General features: G+C 30.8%; 2 protein-coding genes across 2 annotated transcripts in view; one reads left to right on the top strand and one right to left on the bottom strand.

Moving 5' to 3' along the window:
- LOC143080743 (uncharacterized) overlaps nucleotides 1-10,008 on the top strand; it is a 44,180-nt gene extending 34,172 nt beyond the window's left edge. The window contains exons 15-24 of the mRNA XM_076256744.1: nucleotides 7-126; nucleotides 1,097-1,216; nucleotides 2,000-2,125; nucleotides 4,001-4,126; nucleotides 4,866-4,988; nucleotides 5,620-5,754; nucleotides 6,111-6,254; nucleotides 7,189-7,308; nucleotides 8,683-8,814; nucleotides 9,778-10,008. Of these exons, the coding sequence (XP_076112859.1) occupies nucleotides 7-126; nucleotides 1,097-1,216; nucleotides 2,000-2,125; nucleotides 4,001-4,126; nucleotides 4,866-4,988; nucleotides 5,620-5,754; nucleotides 6,111-6,254; nucleotides 7,189-7,308; nucleotides 8,683-8,814; nucleotides 9,778-9,923 (1,292 nt within the window). The 3' untranslated portion in view covers nucleotides 9,924-10,008. The remainder of the gene's footprint in view (nucleotides 1-6; nucleotides 127-1,096; nucleotides 1,217-1,999; nucleotides 2,126-4,000; nucleotides 4,127-4,865; nucleotides 4,989-5,619; nucleotides 5,755-6,110; nucleotides 6,255-7,188; nucleotides 7,309-8,682; nucleotides 8,815-9,777) is intronic.
- A 3,533-nt stretch (nucleotides 10,009-13,541) lies between these two features.
- On the bottom strand, nucleotides 13,542-24,869 carry LOC143078422 (uncharacterized). The gene is made up of 8 exons (XM_076253293.1): nucleotides 24,747-24,869; nucleotides 22,470-22,547; nucleotides 21,707-21,832; nucleotides 20,975-21,106; nucleotides 19,841-19,948; nucleotides 14,877-15,008; nucleotides 14,423-14,569; nucleotides 13,542-13,615 (listed from the first exon to the last, which is right to left on the bottom strand). Exons 1-8 carry the CDS (start codon nucleotides 24,853-24,855, stop codon nucleotides 13,584-13,586), a joined length of 864 nt encoding a protein of 287 aa, XP_076109408.1. The 5' UTR covers nucleotides 24,856-24,869; the 3' UTR covers nucleotides 13,542-13,583.
- Nucleotides 24,870-27,532: the final 2,663 nt, after the last annotated feature.

The raw sequence follows: 27,532 nt of genomic DNA, 5'->3' as shown, positions 1-27,532 counted from the left end.
TGACAGAATGCAATTACAAAGGCAAATGCTATAAAGCTGGTGATAAAGTGAAAGAGGGATGCTCTTCGAAACAATGTGTTATTGACAAAGAAAAGAAGGTCGCTTATATGAGCACCGTAGCTGGAGGTACCTAAAACATTTTGTAGAGTTGATTTTTTTTCTAAATGAATACAATTAATAATTTCACAGAGAAGCAAAGTCATGTTCTAATTCAAATAAGACATGGGTTACACGTGATTGACGTCAACATCAGCTGATTTGATTCACAGAACGCCTGTAATCTATATGAACATTAGTCTTAGTGTTGCTAGGAATTTAAATGAAATCTTTTAAAAGTAAGTTTACATGTATCTGTTCAATTGTTTTTCGTGGGACGGTTGTTTTTTGTTTTTTTTTTTTTTATAGCGTATCAGCTTCATCAATTAACACACTAAAACGATTTTGCGAGGGGTTTATCAGCAGGGGCAACAACTTATTTGTCATGAAGGAAGGACAAGTGTTTTGCAATATTTGGGTAATTAAAAATATGAAATATAAAAATTAAATTACAAAAATACTAAACTCCGAGGAAAATTCGTAAGGGAAAGACCCTAATCAAATGGCAAAATCAAATGATAAAACACATCAAACGAATGGACAACAACTGTCATATTCCTGACTTGGTTCAGGCATTTTTAAATGTAGAAAATGGTTAATTGAACCTGGTTTTATAGCGCTAAACCTCTCACTTGTACGATAATATTGCTTGAACAAAACAGACATAGTAGGGGTACAACAACAACAAGAACCCCATCAAAAACTTTAGTGATGTCAGGTGCTCCGGAAGGGTAAGCATAACCCGCTTCATATGTAGCACCTGCTGATAGTAAAGATTAACGGTTACGAAATTTAGTAGATTCAAAAGTCAAAAGACGCTATAATTTAACGATACAAGACAATTGTTATTCGCAAAATATTAAAAGAAAAGAAACAATTTTGGGAAAAATGAGTTTATGAGCTGTCACCATCAAAATACAAAAACCAAATCTTATATCGGAAATGGCGACTGTTATTCGGGGATAAACCGTTCTCAAAACACAATTGTTTTTATTGATAGCATGTGTATACAATGGCAAATGTTATAAGGCTGGTGACAAAGTTACAGAAGGATGTTACACAAAACAGTGTTTCTATGATAAAGAGAAGAGGGCTACGTACATGAATATCGTAGATGGAGGTATCTTAATATATAAAGTGTGTTGCACAGTTTACGGTATTATATTCATTGTTTTTCCAGTTTTATTGAATGATAAAGTTTAAAAAAATATTAATTCATAATATTTCATTGCAAACACAATCTATGACCAACACTGTTGCACATTTTGTATCTCTGATGTATTAGTCTCTGTTTATCAATATTTGTTTTAGTTTTGTTTCATATATAAACATCTTATAATGTATCAACTAAAAGAACACAATAGAAAAATGCATAATGTTAGACATAATTTATCTTGACGGTTACCAGGATTATGCCATCGATTCGGTCACCACAAAAAAAGAAAACAAAATGCTTTCAGTGTTTTTTTCTATTTTTGGTTATGATATTTTTATTAAGTATGGATTAACATTGCAGTTGATTGTTTCATAGCAGGAGACACGTACCTTGTCTCTCATCTTTTTCCTTGATGTTTCATAATTATGTCTGTGTTTAAGTGGTTGCGACTGTTATTCATATAAAAGCATGCGGGTGATTAGTTTAAATGATTCTATTAGAATATAGATATAATTAGTTATGATCTCAATTTTAAGATAACTTTTCCGGATGAAAACATAATTGGATTTCATTATGGATACGACGTTATTGCTGACATAGTTTTTAAATGTACAATTTGAATGTAAACATTTTTAGAAAAAAATATCAATAAGAACAATAAAAACGTTGGTCAGAAACCTTTCAACCATATATACAAAAAGCTGGACATACATTTGTCGATTGTTATATCACATTGATTAAATCTAGGTTGCAAGTTTAATGGCAGATGCATTGGTGTTAACATGACATGGAACAGTGGATGTACAGAATACACTTGTCGCTGGTACACAAATGGTCTCAGACATGTTTTCAAGCAGGAAGTAAAACAACAAAGTATGTTTTATTTAGTAAAAAAGATTTTTGTCAAATTACCAGTATAATGATAGACTGATTGTTGGTAATTTAAAAGCCAGACAAAAGTATTCCATGCATATTCAGTACATTTTCTACGGATTTTAACGAATAGTTCAATAGAAAAAAGTAAATTAACATAAATATCGAACCCTGAAGAAAATTTTAAATGGAAAGTAATAAGCAAATGGAAAAATCAAAAAGCTCAAACTCATCAAAGGAATGGATAACAGCTGTCATATTCCTTATTTGGTATATGAACAAAACACATAAGCAGAAACGAAAGACAAGAATACAAATATTTATCATATCACAAAACAACGACGGGATATACAAGTTCATAGGCACGTCAAATGGATACTGCCAAACATAAGGTAAACATTCAAGAGTTCTGCAATGCTGTACATCGACAAAGAACGCAACATTTGGCATACCACATGCTTAACAAAAGGTAACTTGTAGAAACAAATATATAAAATTATTATGAACCTGGTAGCTATTTATATTATAGGAAATGCTTACCCTTCGGAGCACCTGATTTTACTCACGGTTTTTAGTGGAGTTCGTGTTGTTTCTTATTTCTTATTTATGTTGATGTAAATGTCCTTTGGTTTTTTGAGTCTTTGTTTACTCCTTGGTTTTGATTGTTATTGTCTTACTGTTAAGTTCATTTTTTGTCATATCCTTTTGTGCTGACATGAATTATCATATTCATTGATATGGTCATTGTTATAAATTAAATGTTTATAAACAAAACTTTACATTTTTAAAATTCTAAGACTTTTGTTTACCTCAGCAATAGATTACCTTAGATATAAACATTTTAGGTATTTTGGGTTCTTATTTCTCCTCTACTTTGTTTTCTTGTTATCTATTAAATTTATTTTTGTTTCAGCGTCACTAATGAGTATTTTGTGGACGAAACGCGCATCTTGCGCAAATACAAAATTCCAATCTTGGTATCTATGATGAGATTATCGGTACTTATACATCTCGCCATTGTGTAATTGTGTTAAGGTCGTGCTTTGTTTTCTTGTTTTTCAGTTGCTTCTGTGCCTTGTCTTTATGTCATTTTGTTCTCTTTGTTGGTATATTTAATTGTTTTATAGTGGGTAATATCATACACAAATTGTGACGACTGTAGCTAAATTATGTCTTTGTTTTTTTCATACATTGTTATACCCCATTTACGCGTATTATGTTTTCTTGTCTGTTTTCCGTCCGTCCGTCTGTCCTGCTTTAGGTTTTTGGTCAAGGTAGTGTTTGATGATCTTGAAGACCAATCAACATGAAACTTAGTACCCAAATTTCACGGTCCACTGAACACCGAAAATGATAGTGCGAGAGGGACATCCGTTAATTATAGACACATTCTTGTTTGTAAATATTATGGAATTTCAAATGACTGTCATGCAAGTGATAGCTTTAGCTAGCTATATAACCATTTTCTTCATACGGAATATTATAACAAGAATGAGTTTACTGATAATGACATCTCTAGCAACCTCTTGTTTTGGATACAAGTATAAAAGGCATGCAAACTCAAACACAAAAGGAATGGCGAAATAAATCGGGAGATAATTAATCCATAGGCCATTCAAAAATGACTCAAAGTGATTCAGTTTCATAATTGGTTTACGTTGATATTCCAGAATACAAAACCCCAAAACATGGCTTTTCATGTTGATATGTGACCCTTTCCTCTAGTGTAAGTTTGCTAAGACTTTAAGTGTTTATCAAATATGATTATCAATGTTTCATTTTTACTATAAAAATACTGAATCTCGACAATCAATTTAATTAATTTAATTACCAAGGCCATGACAAGTTTTAACTGATTATAATTTTATATTTAAGAATGTAGTTTTAAAAACGAGTGTGTTGAGGAAGGTGCTCGGAGAAAACATGGTTGTGTTGATTATGAATGTAGTATTAAAACGACCGACAAAGCACAGTACGCTTCAATGAATCCAGTTTCTTATGGTATGACTATCAAATAGAATGATATGACATATAGTTGTTAACCTCTATGTAATTGGTCTCTGTTGCTCAAGGCCAATAATACCACATCCCATTTTAACATTTACAATAGAGAAGGAGTAACTGGTTTTAGTTGACACTTTTAAAATACAATGATGGGTCACCGACTTCGTTTTTATGGTACTTACTACCGTTATGACGTTAAGCTGATTTTGATATTTTGTGGTGTAACTAACAAAAGTTTGAATGATATATAACGTGAAAACGAAGTCGGTGACCCAATGATTATTTTACATCATTTAAATAGAAAATCATCTACCAACAACATATACTTTTTCTAAGAAAATCTATGGTATAAATTTAAGGTTAAATGATATTAGGCCAATTTTAGGAAACGGTTTTAGCTTATTTTAAGTGCTGTGTATACAAATATTCACATATTTTGAAAGACTTCAGTCGGTTAAACTTCAGCATAAATTATATTAAAATGCATTACTTTTCGATTTTAGTTATAGTTGAAAGAGCCAAAAATGTATGCCAAATTTTACCAAAATCAGTGTCATAATAATTTACTGTAACTTGACCTTATGCAAATGGCAAATCAAAAAATCAAACACATCAAACCAATGGATAAAAACTGTCATATTGAAAATACTACATAGAAAAAAAAACAAAATTTCAGGTGATCTGGAAGGGTAAGCCCACCGTTATATGGTTAATTCTATGTTACACTTTTTTATAGCCTGTAAAGATAAAAATGGTAATTGCCTTGCCACCAATGAGGAAATAGAAGAGGATTGTTCGCTCTACAGATGTAAAAGCCAGGCAAACAGCAAATTCCCACAGCTTGAAAGAGTTGGTGGAGGTCGTAACATAAGTTTTTAATACCTGTATTTAATATATTTCAAAAGAATATTATTGTTTACATTTGTTTAAAATATATGAAACATTGTTATATAAGTTTAAAAATGACAAGATATCCAAAAGTTTTGTGCAAATTGATGATACTCTTTTCTTATATATTGGCATATATCAGTAGTACATTCAAGGACTTCAGAACTATAGAATATATTTCCTGTTATGAAGAAAAGATCAGAAAATCGAACAAAACTGGATCTTTTCCTGGGAATCAACTCTTTCTCACAAAGTAAAGTAGGACGAAAGGAATACCCCGACAATTGTTCTATTTCAAACAATTGCTTCTTTTGTCTGTTTTTTGATTATCTCCCTCCTTAATCGTTAGAATAATTCAATTTAGATCGTTCTTTTAAACAAATAAGTATTTTTCTTTAATATTTTATAAAAAAAATGATTATTTGGGACAACATTTTTACGATTTGTAACTGATTTCCCGAAATTCTCATTTACAATCTGGAAAGAAGAATTGAATAAAACGCTTCTATTTCAGCTTACCTGAAATGAGTTGTGGTTATTGACAGAATTAATACTGTTTTGCTATAATAGATTCAGTAAAACATTTCTTACTTCTTATGCAGGATGTAAAGTCAATGGTGTTTGTAAAGATGAGAACTCCGTCTGGACTGATGAAAGTTCTTGCGTTGATTATAAGTGCGAACGAGAGAAGCGAAGTGGAAACACAATATACATGGTACAAAGACCTGTGAAAGTTGGTCAGTATATTTATGTGATTGACATGAGTTTCGAAGCGAATGTTTGAACGATCATTAATATCAAAATTTGTTTTGAAATACACGTTACATGGCATAATATAAAAATGAGGCTATATAAACATAAATGTTTTCTTTTTTTTGTCCATTGAAATTCATGTAAATACAAAGCTATTAAAAAACTTCTGGATCCAAGTTGGATTCTAAATTTCATTTCGTCAGTATTTAACTAATATGATGCTATTGATACAATTGCACTGGTGTTTTAGTGTTTATTAATCGATAACAAAATCGAACCTGAATTTATTATTCACAATTTTAATGATTTCTTATAATTCATGACTTTTCGTTCTAAAAAGGTTGCCGCCATGATGGTATATGTCGTTACAATGGTGAGAAGTGGCCATTAGCCAGCAGACCATGTTTCCAGGTAGAATGTACAGTAACCAAAACGCCCGGCAGCTCATATGGTTTTAAACGATTACTGAGTACATCACCAAGTGGCAAGTGTTCAATATTCATTGTTTTATATCATGTCAATGTATGTAGTAAATTTTAATTATATCTGTAAAAATAGTACTTAGTTTTGTAAAATTTTAATTTTTATTCGAATTGTTATTTTGTTACACATATTTTCTCAACGAACTGTACAGAAAAAAATTCTAATGATTTACGACAATTTATATTTTCTCGGCTTGCAAGCTTAAAAATTCCCAGAAACCTTAAATTTATGTTAATATGACGCAAATAAATAGTGGTACAAGCAATTTAGACTCGTTTAGCGTCATATAACGATTTAAGCATTATTTTCATAGATTATAGGTAAACATAAATTTAATATACTCCGTATCTAAAAAACTAAAACCAATATTTTTGTAGAAAATTCACTGACTTGAATAGAGATTTTCGTTTTAAAATTTTAAATAAATTACTCACTTGTTTGTTTATGATGTGATAGCGTTTATATTTTTACAAAAAAGTTCATAATAGACATTTGCATTCCCAAAACCTTTCACTGAGACACTAAAGTCGAGCGCATCCTAGAATATGTACTTGAATTGGTCCATATTTATATTTGTTATTACCATATCTTAACTAATAAACTTGTTTGAAGGCTAGCACTGCATGCACTAATAATATATCTTTCAAGCACCGAATTCTCAAATATTAGAGTAAAAGGGGAACGGCTGTGGATTTTCTACAAAATATTTCATATGTTTAGCATTAAATCAACACAACGGTACATAATCCTTAATGATAATTATATATATACACATACAAGGTATTTCTACACACTATTTTTGATGAACTTAATAAAGGGAAAATGGTGTAAAACGAAATTAAAAGTTTTCTTTAAAACTCAGATATTTAGGTACTGGCTTTGATTGCAACAATTATTAAATTAGAATATATTTATTATCAATCTCTTTCTCTAAGGATGTGTCGTAAACGGAATATGCCGTGAATATGGATACACAAACTATGTGGGATGCATTCAATATAAATGTCAGTGGGATGAATTGAGACGCATGGCAACTTACAGATACGCAAAAGGAGGTATAGACTGTTTTATTATTTTTATTTCCAATTCACTTTTTTTAACCGATATTAAATGGATCAGTTAAAGTTATTGATGGTATTTTGAATGAATCATAACAAAAAGAGGCGAAGGATACCAAATAGTTATCGAAGGCTTATAATTTGATACGCCAGACGCGCGTTTCGTCTACATAAGCATCATTAGGGACGCTCAGATAAAAAATAGTTATAAAGCCAAAAATGAGTATAAAGTTGAAGAGCATTGAGGACCAAAAATTCCAAAAAGTTGTGCAAAAAACGACTAAGGTAATATTGCCTGGGATAAGAAAATCCTTAATTCATACTTTTGTAAACAGTACAAAGGGAAATTCAAACTCACAAGTCAAAAATATGCTGATAACGGAACTGCAAAATAAAAAAAAAAAAAAACCCAAACCAACCAGACAATTAACAGTTCACAAAATTAAAACGAAAGAATGAGCAACACGATTACTACCAAACACTAGGAAGGATCTTAGGTGCTCCGGAAGGGTAACAAATCTCACTCCACATGTGACATCTGTCGTGTTTATCATGTCAGTACAAACGAGTTGATTAGTCTAAATCAAGGGGGATAAAGGTATTGTTTTCCAGTTTTCTAATTTTACCGGTTTAATAATATCTTATTTTATATTATCTAAGTTGACGTATGAAATTAAAACAAATTGGATTTAATCAATATAATATCCAGTTTTTCTACTCATTAATATACCCCTTTCAGTAAAACTATATAATTCTGTTAGTATTCGCAATTTCACGCGTTTTTGTTAACAATACACTGTTTTATAAGTTGATTTTCTTATATATATATATTTAAAAAGTAAAATCACAACAATACTGAACTCAGAGGAAAATCAAATCGGAAAGACCCTTATCACATGACAAAACCAAATGACAAAACACATAAAAAACGAATGGACAACAACTGTCATATTCCTGATTTGGTACAGGCATTTTCAAATGTAGAAAATGATGGATTAAACCTGGTTTTATAGCGCTAAACCTCTCACTTTGTACGACAGTCTCATCAAATTCCGTTATATTTACAATGATGCGTGAACTAAAAAGAAATAATAAATAGAATAGTCAAAATATGGGTACAGAAGTCATCATCGTGTTACAATTTTAAAAGTAACAATTTCGCGTGTCTGACGTTAGAAAATGTATACGTCATATATTTTTGTCGTTCAATGTTTATACAAGGAGTTGTTTATATTTCCTGGTGATGATCATGGTAAAAATTTGAGTTGATGTCAAAATTGTAAAATTTAATTTTAGATGCAAAACCGGATTATTATACTAATATTATGAAATAAGTGTTAGACACACGGTGGATATATTTTTTCATTTAAGGTTGTAAAGAATACACAACTTCAAACTGTCACGACGTTGGTGCAGAATGGACTGAAACTTATGGAAAAACAACATGTTTAAAGATGAAATGTAAAAAGTCAGGCAACTCATTCACGTATGATGTGGGCTATTGTAAGTATTACTATCATATATGAAATATATAATCACCAAAATCCTGGTCAGTACAACAGGTCATTTATCTACCAAAAACCAAAAAACCCTTCACTCCTAAAAAACGGACGAGTAATACATGGTATAGCTATTCTAACTTGGTACAGATACAACATTAAGTGAGGTTCACCCTATTTTGCAAGCGTACAACCTACCCATTTTGCATCATGTGCTATAAAACTGAAACACACATTACAAAAGCATAGTGGAGTTACCAATGGGTTTATGCACAAAACTTGTACATGGATAAAATGTATGGCATATGTTTTGGTGAAAATAGGAAAAAGTGTGTTTTTGTCTTAAAGAAGTTTAGGCAGTTGTAACTGCTTGAAGATTCGATCACTTAAGAAAGGGAGGAGATAAGACGATTTAGTATGATTGTCCATAAGACACTCTTAACCAGAGATCAAATGATTGATTGATTGTTTGTTTCTTAAGATCAAGTGATAGCAGACTAAATGAAATATAAGTAAACAGCTAACAGGTTCAATCCTAAAATGAAAAATTAATAATTGCGAAGTGCCAATAAGAACTGAACACCCCAAACTATCTTTCACGTCAGTAGCTGTTGATCTTGAAAGATGTGAGAAATCTCCCGAATATCAATATATTTGTTTTCAACTGTTTTAGTTTCATTAACATCACAATAGAATAGTAAAACAAATACCGTGTAATTTTTTTTTCACGAGAAACACAAAATTTACAAACAAAAGTGATGTGTATATCTAGTATTAATGGTTTGTGGTATCTGTAACTCTGTAAAGGCAATTGTTGTGTTGATTCAAGTTTTTCATTTTGCTTTACGGGCGTTACTGGTAGAACATATTGGGTACTAATTGTAAATCAAACTATATGATGCAGCAGCAAGAACCTCTGAATAGCAATCACCTCGGAGCTTGTCGTTTAATAATGTTTCTCTTACAGTGTGCCAAGACGCTGATGGATATTGTGTAAACCCTGGACAAAACTTTGAGGCTTTAGGATATAATGGACAGAGGCGTAAAAATTGTTACTGTAAACAAAGGGGATCTCATGTTTCAACCGTTTGTACAGCAAGTCATAATTATTAATATGAGTATAAAGCAATATTCATATGAGAGTTAAATAAAGGAGGGTAAAAAAATCTTTGAGTTTTTGTTAATTCTATCTGACATTATATTCTATATAATAAACTCATCATAGATAATTAATTGTCCTTTTTTCTGCATTTTTTCATTTAGTTTATTTTTATTTTTCCTTGTGAGTTATATATTGTCTTTAATAGTTTATTTCATTTGTAACAAATAGGGATACATTTAATTTCTTATTCATTTTAGTTATATGTTTCTAAGGGGCAATTACACATCCATTTATGTTCCAAGTACTATCAGTTATATACAAACTCTCTCCCAAAGTTTGTTTGTTTTCTATGTATTGATTACGCTGCTGATAATTTATACATCCTGCATTGCAAAAGGATCGCTAATTGAGGAGAAATCATATATTTAAGAGACAGAGAAACTATCACCTTTATTACCTTTTCAGATCTATATCAATCGAAAAATTACCGCCACACCCTTGACTTTTATTTTAAATTGACTAACAATGATAATTAGAGCCTTTTGAGAACACTCAAATCACCCTTGTTGTCTGAGATTTTTTTTACTTACTTGTGACTAAAGAGTGCTGAATAAATAAAGCTGTTAATGTAAACTGTATAAAGAAATGATTTATATAGAAAAATTTCACAAACATGTAAAAAAAATCGTATTACATTATCTCAACAAAACAAGTTGAGATAATGTTACTATAGATATTCACTTCTGTTTCTGCAATTTCAAACTGAAGGAGTTATATTATTGAATTGCTTCCCGTTAGCCACATTTGAACTATTTGCCAACAGGGACATGCAAAAATTCTCAATTGATTACCTGAAAGACAAAAAGTTCTACAACGACCTTATTTCTGTCACTATTTCAAGTTCGTTATTTGAAGACCTAAAGTGTCTGGAGTTGACGAAAACATAATTAATAAAGTTCAATTGAACATTTATGTAAGGCTTTTGTTAATGAAACGTTGAAATATGCAACCTTTTTAGAAAAAACGAACTTTCGGAGTCATTTTTAGCCAAACTTAGGCACAAATTTATCGAGAGCAATGTTCGCGAACTTAAAAAGTAAAATAACAAAAATACTGTTTTTGAGTAAAATTCCAAAAGGAAAAACAACATGTTTAAAGATGAAATGTAAAAAGTCAGGCAACTCATTCACGTATGATGTGGGCTATTGTAAGTATTACTATCATATATGAAATATAAAATCACCAAAATCCTGGTCAGTACAACACCAACCAAATGGCAAAATCAAAAACTCAAACATATTAAACGAATGAAAAAACAACAGTCTAATTTCTGGCTTGGTACAGACATTTTTTTAGGTAGAAAAGTTTGGACAAAACATGGTTTGTAGTCTCTTTCTTGTCGACTAGACTTAGTTAGTATACAAGTGTATTCAATCACGTACATGTTAAAAAATGGACCCTGTTTTTTTAGATTGATTTGCGCTTTTTTCGAGTGATTTGTACTTTTTTTCGAGTGATTTGCACTTTTTTTCAAGTAAATATGACCAAAAATGTGAACCAAGAGACTTCCTTTCTGACATGATGTGATACAGAAGGTTGAGTTTAATAATAATATACAAGGTATGTGAGTATTTGAATTAAACATTATTATCAATCCGACATTATTTTTCGTTAAAAAGTGAACATATCCAACTATAGCAGTCATCACGTGACTTTGACGACGTCACACATCACCCGTATTAAGCCCAAGTAAAATGTATAGAAATGCACAGGAGCTTTCAAGAATCGATAAAATAAAGTACTTTAAGTTCATGATACAAAAAGTGTGGGAATATATAGTAATTCCTCATATATTAAGAAATATATTTATGCCTTTTGAAAAAGTTTAAATTTTGGTCTTCTCCCTTCCAAATGCTTTTGAAAATTTGTCTTGTTGCCTCGATAAGTTCACACTGTTAATCATCCAACTCCGATAAATATTGGATTTTCTGTCGTTTTTAACCTAAAATTGCGATTCAAACAAAACAGATGGAATAATTGTGGGAATATGTGCTTATTACTATATTCATAAATCTTTGAAATATCGTATATGCAATAGTTTAATTTTTTTACTATGTCCCTTCCAAATAGATTTGAAAATCAGTCACTTACAGAAAATCTGGTATTATTTTTCAAGATGGCGACCTCAATGACAGCGTGGAACGACTTGGTAAAAACATATTTTGTAAGATTGTTACATTGAAAATCAAATAACCATTGGATGCTCGCGTTTTCAGTCATTGTCTTACCTTAAAGCAGCATAGAATCAAACATTGGTTCCTTTTGATAAAGCTGTTACATGCTGTTTATTTTATAAAATTTAAAAAAAAAAGGGCAACCAAATAATTTTCAAACGTGGACGATGTTCGACACTTATTTTGTACATGCACATAAATCTAATTTAATTTCACTGTTTACATTGCAATTACATATGACATGTTATAGTCACTATAATGATAGCCAAGGGCATAGCTAGATAAAGGAGATACTAATTAAGTCATAACATCAACGTGATCAAAGATCGAAAATAAACATGGCACCTAATCACGATGTAAGTTTTGACAATACCTAAATAATAAATAATAATAATACTAATGTAGATTAATTGGTGTTCTCGATGCAATTTATTACGATATTATTTTATATTTATAAAAAAAATCTCGAATGGATATTAAATAACCAAGGTGAAATAAATATATTGTTTAATTTTCTTTAAATCATTCATCGAGTAACCAGTAAATTTTACATAATCCTAATTAAACCAGTAACATGCAGAGTTATCGAACGTAATTATGACTGGAATAGTTGCAATATGAATTAGCCTTGAAATTCTTTATTCCAAAATACAGAAGAAAGCCATTTTTTATTTACATACCAATGCAAATTGAGATGGAAATGCGTACTCGTAATCTATATATCCTTGTATCCAGACACTTTACGAAAATTATTGTTGGTTCCTTGAAAACGACATTTTGATTTTTTTTTTCGAGTGTCTCTGTTTTATCGAGTGATTATACAAATTTCCTATAGCTTAAAATATTATGTGTCAGTGTATTTTCGTTTAAAAAACATTAAAAAAAAATTTGATTCAAATTATGAACTTTTCCAGGGATGAAACCAATGCATTCATCTATTTAATATTGGTATACTAACACTTACATGTTATAAATAAGTATCGTTCATTTGTACATATTTTTGTTTTCCACATCAGATTCGAACTTCTTTTAAACTGAATTTTACTGTGCATATTGATGTGTGTTTGTTTTATCTACATTGGCTAGATGTTAGGGGAATGATTGAGATCTCATTAAACATTAAATCCCGCTGTATTTTTGCGCTTGACGTCCATTGTCACTAAGCTAGTATAAATGTTTGTTTAGAGGTCAGCTTGAGCCCGCCTTTCGGGCGCAGGCTTTTATCGCTGTTTTGAAGACCCATTGGTGGACTTCGGCTTTTTCTACGTCGGATTGATGTCTCCCTATATCCGTTCTCACTTTTAACTACGTCACATTTTTAATCATACAACATAATCAAATTCCGAATTAGAAATGGGAAGTTCAGTTCATGAATAATGGTAATACACGTATATATGGCATATAAATTTATTACATTTATGTTTTGACTCGTCGTTATTATTTTCTGTTACTCCCCTCATCATATGAACCTGCAACAAAAGTGTTTTATGTTTATATGTTTATAGATATATTGTGGAATAACAGTATACACTGAAACTAATTGAATAGATAGCTCTATATGTATTGTTTTGAAAAACAACAAGTTATCATTACCTTTACACTATAAAATGAATAAAGATCATAATTTGGTGCCATCAACATTAATCTTCCAAAGCAACACTATATTGCCATGATGGATTCCTATATATGGTTAAACTATTATCATGTTTATCATTGATGTTTTAAAGGCATTATCCATATTACCCTTGGTATGTGCAAGTTTGAACCAGTGTTGCGCTCGACCAAACCTTAATTTTAGGTTAGTGCCAAAATAGTACGACTTCCTTTCTGCTAATTAAACATTTTAAATGATACGTTATGGATACTGTTTTATTTTCGATTTTTTTTACTCTTCCGGAAATCGTAAAATTTACTGAAGCTTGGTTAAAAAAATCTTTCACTGTATATAACTTATATCTCTTTGTAAGGATCGCACTCACAGCTTTGACATTCGATTGAAAAACTAGTTGTCGGATATTAAGGCGACATTAGTTAACCAAAGAGCAGCGAGAAATATTACAACTATACTATACCATATAAGCGTCCATGATTTACTTGACAATGGCATTGAAACTGAACACTTATTGACCATTTTCTTCAAATAGTTATTGAAAGACTTTTAAACTCCTATAAATCTTGGATTCCTTTGTTCGATTTTGAAATAAAAGCTTGGACCTTTCATAGAGACTGTGTAACGTAACGTATGGTATTATTCAAAATAAATAAAAGAGACTTACATTTACTTTCATAAGTAACTACCATCTTATACCACCAGCATTTTGCCACAGCCTTAAATGAACTAGGACAAGTGCCATCGATATCCATTGATGGTTCATCCCATGTCTCTTTCACGTCACGACAGGCTCCTTTGGAATCCTTACATCCTAAATTCAAAGAATGTCATTTCTTAACAGGCAACAATTATCAAAAGTAAAACCACAAAAATACCGAACACATAGGAAAGTTCAAACCGGAAATTTGATAAAATCAAAAGCTCACCTATCAAACAAATGGATAATAACTGTCATATTTCTGACTTCCTGACTTCGCATGTAAAAGATGGTGGAATAAATCTGGTACATACATACCAGAAAGGACCAATGAAGCTTTAAAATTAAAGGCATAGCCTTCATTTCTGGATAAATAATATTTGTATTAAGCATTATAAGGAAGATCGAATATTTGCCCTACCTGCCTTTACGTGTCTTATCTGCACTTTTGGTCCATTTCTTTTACTTATTGTCACAAAGCACTTTTCGGTGTCACATACAGAATTTTTCCATTCTACAAGATGCTCTTTGCACTGACCATCAATATAACAACCTAGAATTTCAGTAAGGAGAATGAATATAAAAAGATGTGGCGTAAACGTCAAATGACAGCAAATAATTGAGAAAAACTAGAGGTCAACTGAAAGTCGTCATGAATAGAAATGTTTCTAATAATTTTCAATATGTTTGGAGCCAAAGAATGCGAATTAATTTACAGCGACGTCTTACATTACGTTATCGTATGTGTAGGTTTCCTTTGATATTTGTTGTGCTATATTTATATATCAAGCTGCTCGCTTCAAATAAACAAATTTGGCTCGTGACGTCACCTTGAAAACTCAAGCATATCGACTAACTTAGAGGTTTTCTATTCAAAAGGTGATTATATTGATTGTTTATTTTACGTCAAAACTTTCCATTCATATTTAAGCCCACGACACAAGAAAGATAACTTTCTATCGACACTTTTAAGTGAGAGTATGCTAAATACGCTTGATATCAATCGTTGTCTTTCCGTCAAAGTCTGATTTAAGATGAAGTTATTTGTGCGTTTGTTGGACATGTTCGACAGGGTTTTTGAATGTCCAACAGTCACAATTACATTTAAATTATCAGTTCAAAGACACATAAGAATCCAGTAAGCTTAAAAAACATTAAAGAACATAAGCAATAAGCATATTTTGATATTCTATTTCTATTTTGTATCTTTGGTAAGTCATTGTTTTAATTCATCAATTTTTAAATTTTATGTTTAAACGGACTGGAAGCATTTGTTAGATATTTGAGAAAACTTCAGTTTTTTAATACAATTCTTATCATGGATAATCTGCTTAATATCTGCAAAGACTATTAAATCTCCCGAGTCAAACGTTTCTGGATATAATCTTCGATTTTATACCATTTTGTATGTGAGATAGTCCAAACATATACTTTCAGAAAATAATAAAGCTATTGGATGAACCGAGGAATCAAGTAGAAATATTCAGTTTTTAAATTTAAGAATTTCATGTCAATGCAAAACCGTCCATTAACGACTTATACTGCATTATTTAAGTATTCAAATAAAATGTTCAACGTTAAATGAAGATCGCGATACATTCAATTTTATAAATTATCAACGGTGAAAGTTCAACTTTCCTACTTAAGATAACTTTCATTGTGTCTTTGGATACCTTATTTATACAAACATCAGAATAATTGTGTTGACATGAAAATCAAATGTATGATCATTTCTATAAATTTCCTGTGTACAAAACTGTGAGTTTTTAAAAACTAACTAGGATTTTCTTATCCCAGGAATAATTTACCTAAGCCGTATTTGGCACAACGTTTTGAATTTTTTGGTCCTCAATGGTCTTGTGTAGAAGAAACGCGCGTCTGGCGTTCAGACTTGGGTTAATTGTAATTGTAATCGTTAATCAGCTGTAATTGATTACAATTTTTCAAGTAATCATTGTAATCATTAATCAGCCAAAAATCTGATTTCATGTAATTTAATTTAATCAATTACTTTTCAAAATACCCTGTAATCCTGATTACTTTTTGATTACATTCTGATTACAATGAAAAAAAAAATCTTAAACTTTGTTTATGGTCAATAAATGAACAATTTTGTTATTCTTAAATAATAAATATTTACATGTTAAGATAGTTTGGTTTACTTTATAAAGCATGTTAATTGATTCGTATACTTCAGTAAAAAACAAGTGAAACTGCGAGCTACTGCTCACTGATGATACCCCCGCCGCAAGTGGATAATATTAATAGTGTAAAAATATGCAAGTGTTCGGTAAACAGGAAGTTGTTGAGTGATGAATCTGAAAATGCATCACACGGTATAGCTGACTTATATAAATCCTGAAACCAAATTTCAGAAATCCTTGTATTGTAGTTCCTGAGAAAAATGTGACGAAAATTTTCAACTTGGCTATCATGTGTAAAATCAGACAAGTGTTCGGTAAACAGGAAGTTGTCAAGTGATGAATCTGAAAACGCATCACACGGTATGGCTGACATATATAAATGTTGATACCAAATTACAGAAAGGGTGGATGTGTAGTTCCTGAGAAAAATGTGACGAAAGTTTCATGGGACGGACTGACTGACTGACTGACGGACGGACTGATGGACGGACGGACTGACAGACAGAGGTAAAACAGTATACCCCCCTTTTTTAAAGCGGGGGTACAATAAACTGTTACAGTATTGAAAAGCCATCATTTATAGCCTAAGAAGACACATAATACAATTAGTAAAATATACTGTACTAGCCTTAATAAAAGATATTGTACATATATTCACAATTTAAAAGTGTACATATATATATATTTGATAATAACTGTTATATTCAAATAATATTATACTTTTCTTTAATCTTGAATTATGATCTTTTGTTAATACTGTGATTTTTGTCAACTTTTAATTGACAGGTAGGAAACCAATTAAGGTTTGTTTTTATTACAATTTCCAATTGAATATAGCTGTAGGACAATGTATATGATAAAAGATTAACCAGACATGTGAAAATTTATCTAATTAGCACAAACTAAATTAAAAGTTGGAAAAATATCTTGTTCAAGATTTCAACAAATTTTTGTATTTTCTTAAACTGGACATGTAAAATGCAATGATTTATAGGACTTGTATTTTGTTTACAATTTGATTAAACAATTCTATTAAAATTTTACATAGTGTTTAACTGGTAACTTTATTTCATCCATATTTTAACTTTCATAAACTGCACCTTGAAATACATATAAAGTCTCAAAGAGGTCAGAAGACAAACAGCAAACTCTTTATAATGCCATATTCAATTGAAGTCAAAATAATTCAGAGATCAATGCTGATAAAGTGTAATGGGTCATAACCAGTGACACAATGTTCATGTATGTATGTTGTGAACTTTTGTGGTTTATTAAATAGATGAAGTTTGAAGTTATCATTTTCTAATATATAAAACAAAATCCTTTCTAAAAAGTGCTTTAGTTGTATCAAATGTTAATTCATTCATATCATTCAAAATGTGTTTTTTTTAAATTCATTGTATTCAGATGTAATCATGACTACTTTGCTAATGTAATCATTAATTCAATCAGACACTTTCAGAAATGATGTAATCATTAATTTAATTTAATCGTACAAATGACAAAGTAATTGTAATTTAATCAATTACATTGAAAGTAATCGGACCCATCTCTGCTGGCGTTTCAAATTATAATCTTGGTACCTTCGACACCTATTTGAATTTGTTACTAACATAAAGGGACAGATAAATTTTAATTTGAATTAAAATACATTCCTAATTAAGGATTCTTTTGTGTTATTTGAAAAAAAATTTGTTGATCTTTTATATATCTCTTTTCATTTAATATGAAACGCCATACGCGCGTTTTGTCTACATACGTAAATTTGTTAAGCAATGAATGTTAACGTAGGGATGTAATTTGCTTGCAAAATTGTGTCTTTTCTGTAACTATTTTGAAACTTTTGAAATAATGAATCTTAAATTTTTAATGTTGTTGTCTTTATATTTATTTATACATTATAACTAATTTACATTTTTTGAAGACGACTATCTAAGCTGTGATTACTTTTGTCTTTTCCTTTTATATACATGTACGTAACATCAAATAATTTATGTTTAAAAGATATGAACAAATAACTAAACTCTCCTTGCTGATCAATACTAGGGTGTCAGCAGATGGTCAAGGTAATTTCCCTTACAAAAGAGAGGCGTGACTTAATTATCATCAAGTGTTAAAACTATATTAATTTGATTTCGGTTTCTATCTTCCGTGTGCAAATTGACATTTGAATATTTTGAGTAAAATTAAGTAGATCAACACCTAAATTATGGACAAACCAAATCTGGTTACAAGCTATTAATACATACTGCTGTCCTTCGATATATTTTCTCCGTTTGACAGCAGAGGAAACAGTCATACAGGATCATACAGGGCTTACATATTCTATATATTTTGTACATCTTGAAATCATTGCAAAATTTGATTACTGCATGTTGTTTGTACTTTTTTCAGAGATGATATGATAAGACAATATTTTCGGCGTTTGAGTGGACCATCAAGAAGTTCAATGATCTATCTGCTATTGTACAACTTGTTTGTTGCTTGTTTTTCATTTTTGCTATGTGCTTTGTCTTTTTGTCTTATTATTTTTCTTTGTTACATTTATGACTTGGCTCTATACTTATAAATCCCGTCATTGTGTTATTGTACTTTTGTAAATTTGTGTATTTTTGTCTTTAATTTTTGCTAATTTGCTTGGGCTATACGCCATTTTGTGCTTCTTTGTTACATATTTTTTAATTTTTTTTTAGTGTTTTAGATTATAACACAATGTTGACTGAAGTATATTTTTCACATTTTTCCTATTATTTCTGGATGTTTTTGTTCACACATCGTTGTCAATATAATGGAATTTAATGCGACTGTCATGCAAGTGAGAGTTTTAGCTAGCTATAAAACCAGTTTCAATCCACCATTTTTTACATAAATTTAAATTTAACCTTCTACCAATTAACATCCTACATACATCACAGCAAAAGTATACGTGTTTAAACCTATTGCATTTATCACTACTAAACAGTGCTATTTTAGTATCCTTGTAATACAAAAAAAAGTTAATGACTGGGGCAAAATACCATTTTGGTTTCAGCTGTTGCAAAAAACCAAAAACCAAAACAACCTCGCAGATCTACGACAAAAATATCTTAAAGCAACGTTTGATAATTATTGATTTAAATTTATTTTAAATATGAAAAGATATTTCCTTTCCCTCTTTTTGTCAGTAAAATAAATAATGTATTAAAAATACTTTTTCAATTTTTTTTTAACCTGTGTCTGTCTCGCCTCTTATACTACTTACCTCTTTTACTATAAACCCAACGACCATTTCTGGCACAGACAACTTCTGAACAAGGGTTAACCTGGATTGTATGCCCTGCTGCGTTACATTTGCCGTACAATCTACAACCTTGTGATAAATATATGATAATTAGTGGCTAAAATTTTATAGTAATCATGAGCGAGAACTGATGTTGTGCCACATTATCAATTGCTCATCTTGAGTAGAATAATTTTTTGAAATATTATCGTTAAACACGATTTCGTCAAAGTGAATCAAAGTTAAATGTTTGTAGAAAAAAGGTCATCAAACCAAATGCCAATTGTACATCTTAAATGCATGTGAAATATGAAAAAAAAACAACTTTCTGTAAATCCAAATTTATTTCTGTTCTTTCAGTTGAATCAATAATAATGTACCAATATCGGGTGTTCAACGACCTTGACTAAACATGAGGGTCTCGAAAGGTCGGTGATAATAATGTAAACAGAACATACATGATTCTTCAATTTTGTAAAAAATTCAAAATTCATTTAAAAAAAAAAAGAAAAAGCTTATCTAGAGCAATAATAAACATCATCAGATAAAAACAAATAACAGCATGCCAAACGGGTAACCACAAAAGACAAACAACCGTCTTCAGGCCTAGGGCAGTTAACTTCTGATAGATTTAGCATCACCAATCCAGACAAAGTTTGGGGTTCAAAGTCAGATGTTTCGAAAAGGTAAGTTGTTCCTGTCTTCATCGGGTTGAGCATGTCAAGTTTAAATTAGATGACAGTTCCTATTTTGAATTTAAACGCTATAAGAACTCTTGTTGTTTTATTCTCTACCAATCAAGTAGAAACTTTATGTTAGGACAAAATTGTAAAGAGATCTTAGCTAAGGTAATCTATTCCTAAGGTAAAGAAATCTTTAGTAATTGTTACATAATATGAATGTTTTGCGGTGTGATATAGATCTGTTATATTTTTTTTGATGAATGATTTACAAACCACGGAAAACAAAAGCAAATCTAAAATAAAACGATATAATCTTGTGTTCTGACGGCAGATATGTATAATGGACCTTCTTGAAGGAAGACGACATGACATAGATGAAGAACATTGAGTGTATTTAGTTATTTCTATAATTTTATAAACCTAGTTAAGTTACCTCGTGTTCTTTCTACACGGTGTAATTCCGTTCCAAACTCGTCAACAGTTTTCGTACATTTCTGATCGATACATCTTTTTTTATTGAACCATATTGCTCCGACATCAACACACTTTCCAAAAGACCGACATTCTATAGAATTGTAAATATATTATTAAGCAACAGGCATTTCTGTACCGATGAAATGCATTAACTTTATGAGAATAAAGATAATGAAGACATTATTTTGGTGTACTTTCTCTTCTCTTTACGGTGTGCTTGGCGTTTCTATTGTATGCATGTATTCGTGATATTGTTTTATGAACGTCTACCCATTATGTTTTTAAATTGAACCCATACTCCAGAAGCAATACCAAATTGCAATCACCTTGCCCATCCATCCATTGGTTCATCACACATTTTGGATACACTTTCTGATAAACTGCCTTTCAAAATTGCTTTATATTTGACCACTGTTATCCCCTTTTTTCTGGTTTCTGATATTTTGAAGTACGATTGGAGTAAATGAGTAGCATGACAAGGAATACATTCTTGTTCCGTTTATTTTTACCAAAACGTATGGATGTATAAATCAGAGCAAAAATATAAGAAATTCAAACGTCGGATTTCATTGACACTTTACATTATACGTAATACATGCAAGCACACTCGGCTGTTTTATAAATAATAAAAGAAAAATTGTACGCATTCGAAAAAAATATGAGGAGAAAATGATTTTAAATACAAACTTACGTGTCGTAGTTCCTACGAACGAGGCTTTCTTTCCTGTTGCATCAAGCCTGCATTCAATTCTGCTACATCCAACACGTTTGTTCGTTCCTACAGGGTAGCATTTCTTTTCTCGTTTGTAATAACAACCTAATACAAAATAGCATTTCTATAAGTTTGACTTAATATTAACGACGTAGAAAAGCAAAAGCAAAAGTTTGATAATAACGATTCATAATTAATCTTGTTAATTTGCTAGATAGAGAAATCAAGAGGGTGGGTTATGTGGATTTTAATGTATAAACAATAAATACAAACAATTATGAAGATTAAACAACAAAAAAAAAGGGAAGATTGTTATCCGAAAAAATAACGTGCGACTATCTTAAAGATAAAAGGATGTCTTTTCGTGTAATCGATACAAAATGAAAATAGTTGAAAGTGTAAAAGCAGAGGAAATTAATGCTTGGCTTCTTTACTTTTAAACATTTAAATCTAAACCATAGCCGTGAATGAACAGACGCGACAAACGGGCTAAAAAAAAAGGATAATTAAAGGTACCAGTATAATAATTTTAAACGCCAGACGCGCATTTCGTCTACATAAGACTCATCTGTGACGCTCAGATCAAAATATTTATAAAGCCAAACAAGTACAAAGTTGAAGAACAATGAGGACCCAAAATTCCAAAAAGTTGTGCTTAATACGGCTATGGTAAGCTTTGCCTTGAAAAATCCTTAGTTTTTCAAAAAAATCCTAGTTTTGTAAATTATGCACGTCTTAGTACCTGGTACAATTGACTGGCAGCTGGAAAATTGACACCCATCATTTAATACTTTAACAACAGGATCACCTTCTGGAATTTCTGTAAAAGAAAAAATCTGCTAAAGATAATAATACCTCATGCATATATTACTTTATCACATTAATACGTATTTACTTGTTTTATTATACAGCATTTTACCAACTTTTGACACTTAAAACAAAGAACAATTAGCAGAATGGAAACGGGGAATATGACAAAGAGACATGAACCCGTCAAAGAGCAGATAGTAATGTAAATGTATCTTGAATGGATTCAGTTAGCTGCATCCTTATGATATATTCGTAATGATAAAAAGTTATGTTGGACGGAAAAGCATGATTAAATGGTAGTCTGGATCAACCTTCATTCGTAACCTAAAATAAACACTTAAAACACAAGATTGAATACAAGAGTGTCGTCACGACATAAAATGTGTCATATATAATTAAAAAAAACCAAACATGCCCATAATGTTAACTTTGACTAAAAAGGTTGGACCTTTAATTTCTGAATAATTTCAAAATGTATCAACGAAGAATTTCAAGAAAATCAATAATTTTAATAGATATCATGTCAGTGACAAAGCACGGGTTACTGAGATGTTGATACCTTTGGTGAATAACAGTCGATCATCAGCGTTATAAAAATGAGCAAGAACAATTAGCAAACTGATCCATGTAAAAAAGGATACAGAGGTTCAATAAATGTATCTTGAGTTATGGTAAAAGACAGAAAACAATGAGAATGAAAGCAATCTGAGTAGATCTTCAAATTTTATGAGATGAGATGCATCGAACAGTTTAGAAAATCACTATACAAATAGTTTTAATAAAAACGTGCCAACCTAACAATACTCGCGATGACATTTTAATGAAAGCTATTTCAAACCCAAACAATACCACTGTAAATAAGTCAGACTAAATTTTCAATTACTTTACATCCAAAAAGTTAAATAAGAAAAATACCGAACTCCGAGAAAAAACTTCATACAGAAAATCCCCCTAGCAAAATGCAAAACCAAAATCCCAAACACATAAAATGATTCGATATCAACTGTTATATTCTTGACTTGGTACATGCACTTTCTATTTAAAAAAAATGTAAAAAAAACCTGGTTTTATAGCCAGCTAAATTTTTCACTTGTATGACAGTCGCATACAATTCCTTTATATTGACAACGATATGTGAACAACAAACACAATATGAAAAAATGTCAAAAATTGGGATACAGCAGTCAACATTGTGTTATAATTCCAATCACTATAAAAACAAGCAAACATGTCAACAAAGACAAACAAAACTGGCAACAATGAATACTTTAACACGTTACCTAGATGATAAATAACGTCAATACCTAGAATCTATACTTCGAGACCATCTTGTATTATTTGTGAAGTTGTCTTGTATTATTTGTGAAGTTGTCTTGTATTATTTGTGAAGTTGTCTTGTATTATTTGGGAAGTTGATACGGAATATTTATCAACAAGGTCTTGGTATCTTCCGATGAACCTTTTAAGAAAAAGGACGAAACTTATTTTAACATACCGCTAGTACATCAACTTTGTGCTCAGACACTGGTGACGTTTTACACAGTCTGAGCTGCAGATGAAAACTCTTGAATACTGAATGAGTTTGAAAATGTATATCCCATATGCAAGTGTAGTTGGTATATTGCTACCAAGGTAGGGGAAATTAATATTTTCAAAATTACAATCGTCTAATGTCATTGATTCTGGTACTGAGGTGACGTTTTATGTCAAACTCGACTTGTTTGTTTTATTGTTGTTTTATCAGCAACGGGTATATTTTTAACAAGACATTACGATTAATTGACATCTCCAGTGTTTTATAATGTTCTTGTTGCTTAGTTGTTTTTATGATGTGTTTTGTAAACTGTTGTCATTTTATATTATTTCATAATTCGTTCTCTACTATATTATTGTAGAGTTAATTTAAACAAATGAATTTATAGTGTCCATTTTGGTGTCATCTGCTCCTATATGTCAATTATATTATTTAGGTTTTTTTTTGCTTGTACTTATACCATGATGATCAAAGACTTCTTTAGATCTTTTTCATTTGCAAGGATTCCGTATAAAATTTATCCTTAAGAGATGAATGCAAATGAGAGTTATCACTTGTAAATTATAATTTCAAACTGTGTAAATTTAACACTTCCAATATAAATATGTTGGAATTGAACAAACCGTGAACACAAACTTGTGAAAAAAAGTTCAATTATATAAGCCAATTATTTACGTTCGATTGTTTTTTCTTCAAAAGTTCCATCTGGATGTTTGATGCAACGTTTTAATGAACAACCAGCCAACCACTCATCTTTATCGTTGTAACATTTCCCAGGGTGCATCGGTTCTTTGCAAGCTGTTAAAACGAACATTATGTTATTATATGATTATGTAAAACGGTATTAAAGAATATTTATAATAATTGACAATATTGTACCTTGTTTTTTTTTTATTCTAACGCTATTTGATATTGCTCAAAAGTAAGCTTTATACGCACAAAATACCTGATTTTTGTTCATAATGTTCCCTGGCACAGAACAATTTAAGTAAGTAAGCTTGCCGACTATTGCGACAAAACGTTATATATATAATGTTCTAAAATGTATATAATTAATGAATATAACTCTAATGGTAAACAATATTTTTTATTCCACTGCATGTTGATTTTGATAGTAAAATCAACATTTGATTGGTTGAAACTATCACACGTGACGTCGAACAAAACTTCATATTCCACTCTGAGTATCATATTCCACTCTGAGCATCATATTCCCCTCTGTAGATCGGGACCTCGTAGTATGACGTTACGCGCGGCATAGCCCTCGTGAAATATGAATCTTCTTTGGTGAACAAATCTTCATATCTCACTCAGCCACGGTAAATAAATGTATAGACGTTACGCACTTTATTGCGTCAATACCGTGTAATCAACCAGTCCACACGAATAAACAGCTTTTCTATAAAATCGTAACTGTTAAGCTATTTAAAATTTATATCCATAGACAAGACAGGTAAATACGATTCCGAAAAATACTACAAATTGTTTTATCATATTTTACAATAGTAAAAATAAGGACAACAGGTTGACAAAACGTCAAAAATATGTGTGTCAGACGTAACAGACTTTACGCATAATAACTTTAGCAGGGGTGTTTGTGTTCTTCAAAACAGTGTTACATCCGCGAAAATTAGAATGAATGACATGCTTTATATATAATGTATTACAATATTACTGAATATGCGTTCCTGTAACGACTAACGCTATGTTTTGGCAAAAACAAATGGTGTTCATTAAGGTCAGATTTAGGAAAATGTTAAGTTATCAAATTTCATAGGTTTTAAAATATAAGATTATATGAAATTTCGTTTGTGTAAATTATGTTCACAAAAGTACATAGATAGACCATGTCAAAATCGATTTTTTGCAGCACTCATACCACATATAAAAATGCAACAGCTACTGGGAAATGTCTTGCAAGATGTCCAATGTCGGATTTCGCCACTTTTTACAAATAAACTGTCATTTGCGACGTTGTTTATTGAAAATTTAGATTTGTTGCATGCTAAATAGTGCTTTATCGTAATTGTACTTTATCTCTACAAAACAAAACAGCTTCATAGTTTTTGATAATTAGCGTAGTCAACACGACTTTGTTTTCATAGAAATGAAATGTCTTGCAAGTTTGTCATTTTCATACGTTTTCAACGTTGTCGATTCGGGACGCTATTTATGGTGGATCATCTGTATATATTTCCTCAGATAGAATTTTTTTGATAGTCAGATACTATCAACAAGTCCACACAGTATAAAAAAAATCGATGACTGGGGTTGTTCGTTTAGATTAGGTTCGTAAGTTGTGAAAAAGTTGTTTATTACGAGAGTATAAAAAATCATCTTTTTTCAAATTTTCAAATTTGAGAAGCGAAAAACTGCGATTTTTTAAAATTTCTCTGCAATAAGATTCATATCTATAGATCTTAAAAGTGAAATTGGGCATGAAGCGTAGCTATATACTTCTCCATATCATACAAAGCTTGTAAACATATGAGATGAATATAATTACAGCAGATTCCAACGAGTATGAAGCTAAATGTAGATTCTTTGGTTAGCTTCCTTGCTAGCTCAACCATGAAATCATTATTAGATAAGGAACACAAGCCTTTGGGTGGAGTCAATAGTTAAGCAGAGAACCAATCAGAACTAGTGACAGAATATAAACATTGTAAAACTTGTTTTACAAGTCAGTTTAAAAATAAGTTTTCAATCTAAATTTTAAATTTATTGATAAGTATAAGCTAATTCAAAAGCATGTTGTAGGTGTGTTTGATTTGCCAATTTTATTTCAATCAATTACTCAGTTCATTTATAAATCCAGTTATGTGTATGTATAAGGTTAATGACCCCTTCTGTAGCCTTTGAATTACGAATGTTTCAAACTGCAATAATATAAAAACAGCAAAGATAATGAATAATAGAGATGGGTCATGTTGTACATTTACAGTGAGGAAACTTCGATCAAGCATTATTATTTGTAGTTTTATTGCATTTAAAAGTTAAACGGGATTTTGTGGCAAATAAACCAAGATTTTTGTAGAAAATCCACAGATATTTTTGTTATAAAATTTTAAGCATAGATTACTCACTTGATTTTCTATGATGTGCTAGCGTTTATTGTTTACAAAAAGTCCTAGACAACCGTTAATGTAAATTAAAAAAATTCGTCCGAAGTCACGAAATTCAAGCGCACCCTAGAAGGTGTACTTGAATTGGTCCATATATATATTTGTTTAAACCAATATTTAAATTTCTAAACTTGTTTAAATGAAATCATTGCTAGCACTGCTTGCAAAAAATCCTCCATATATCAAGTACTAAATTGCCAACTATGAAAGTGCAAGGGGAAATGCTGTGGATTTTCTATAAAATTTCCATTTGTTTAGCATTGAATCAACACAAGGGTACATCATCCTTGAACAAAACATAAACCGTAACTCCGCTTCTAATTAATTGTAATACAT

The sequence above is a fragment of the Mytilus galloprovincialis genome, chromosome 6, assembly GCF_965363235.1.
Source record: "Mytilus galloprovincialis chromosome 6, xbMytGall1.hap1.1, whole genome shotgun sequence".
NCBI lineage: Eukaryota > Metazoa > Mollusca > Bivalvia > Mytilida > Mytilidae > Mytilus > Mytilus galloprovincialis.
Note: the sequence above shows the minus strand (reverse complement) of the source record. Positions and strands in the feature narration are given on the sequence as shown.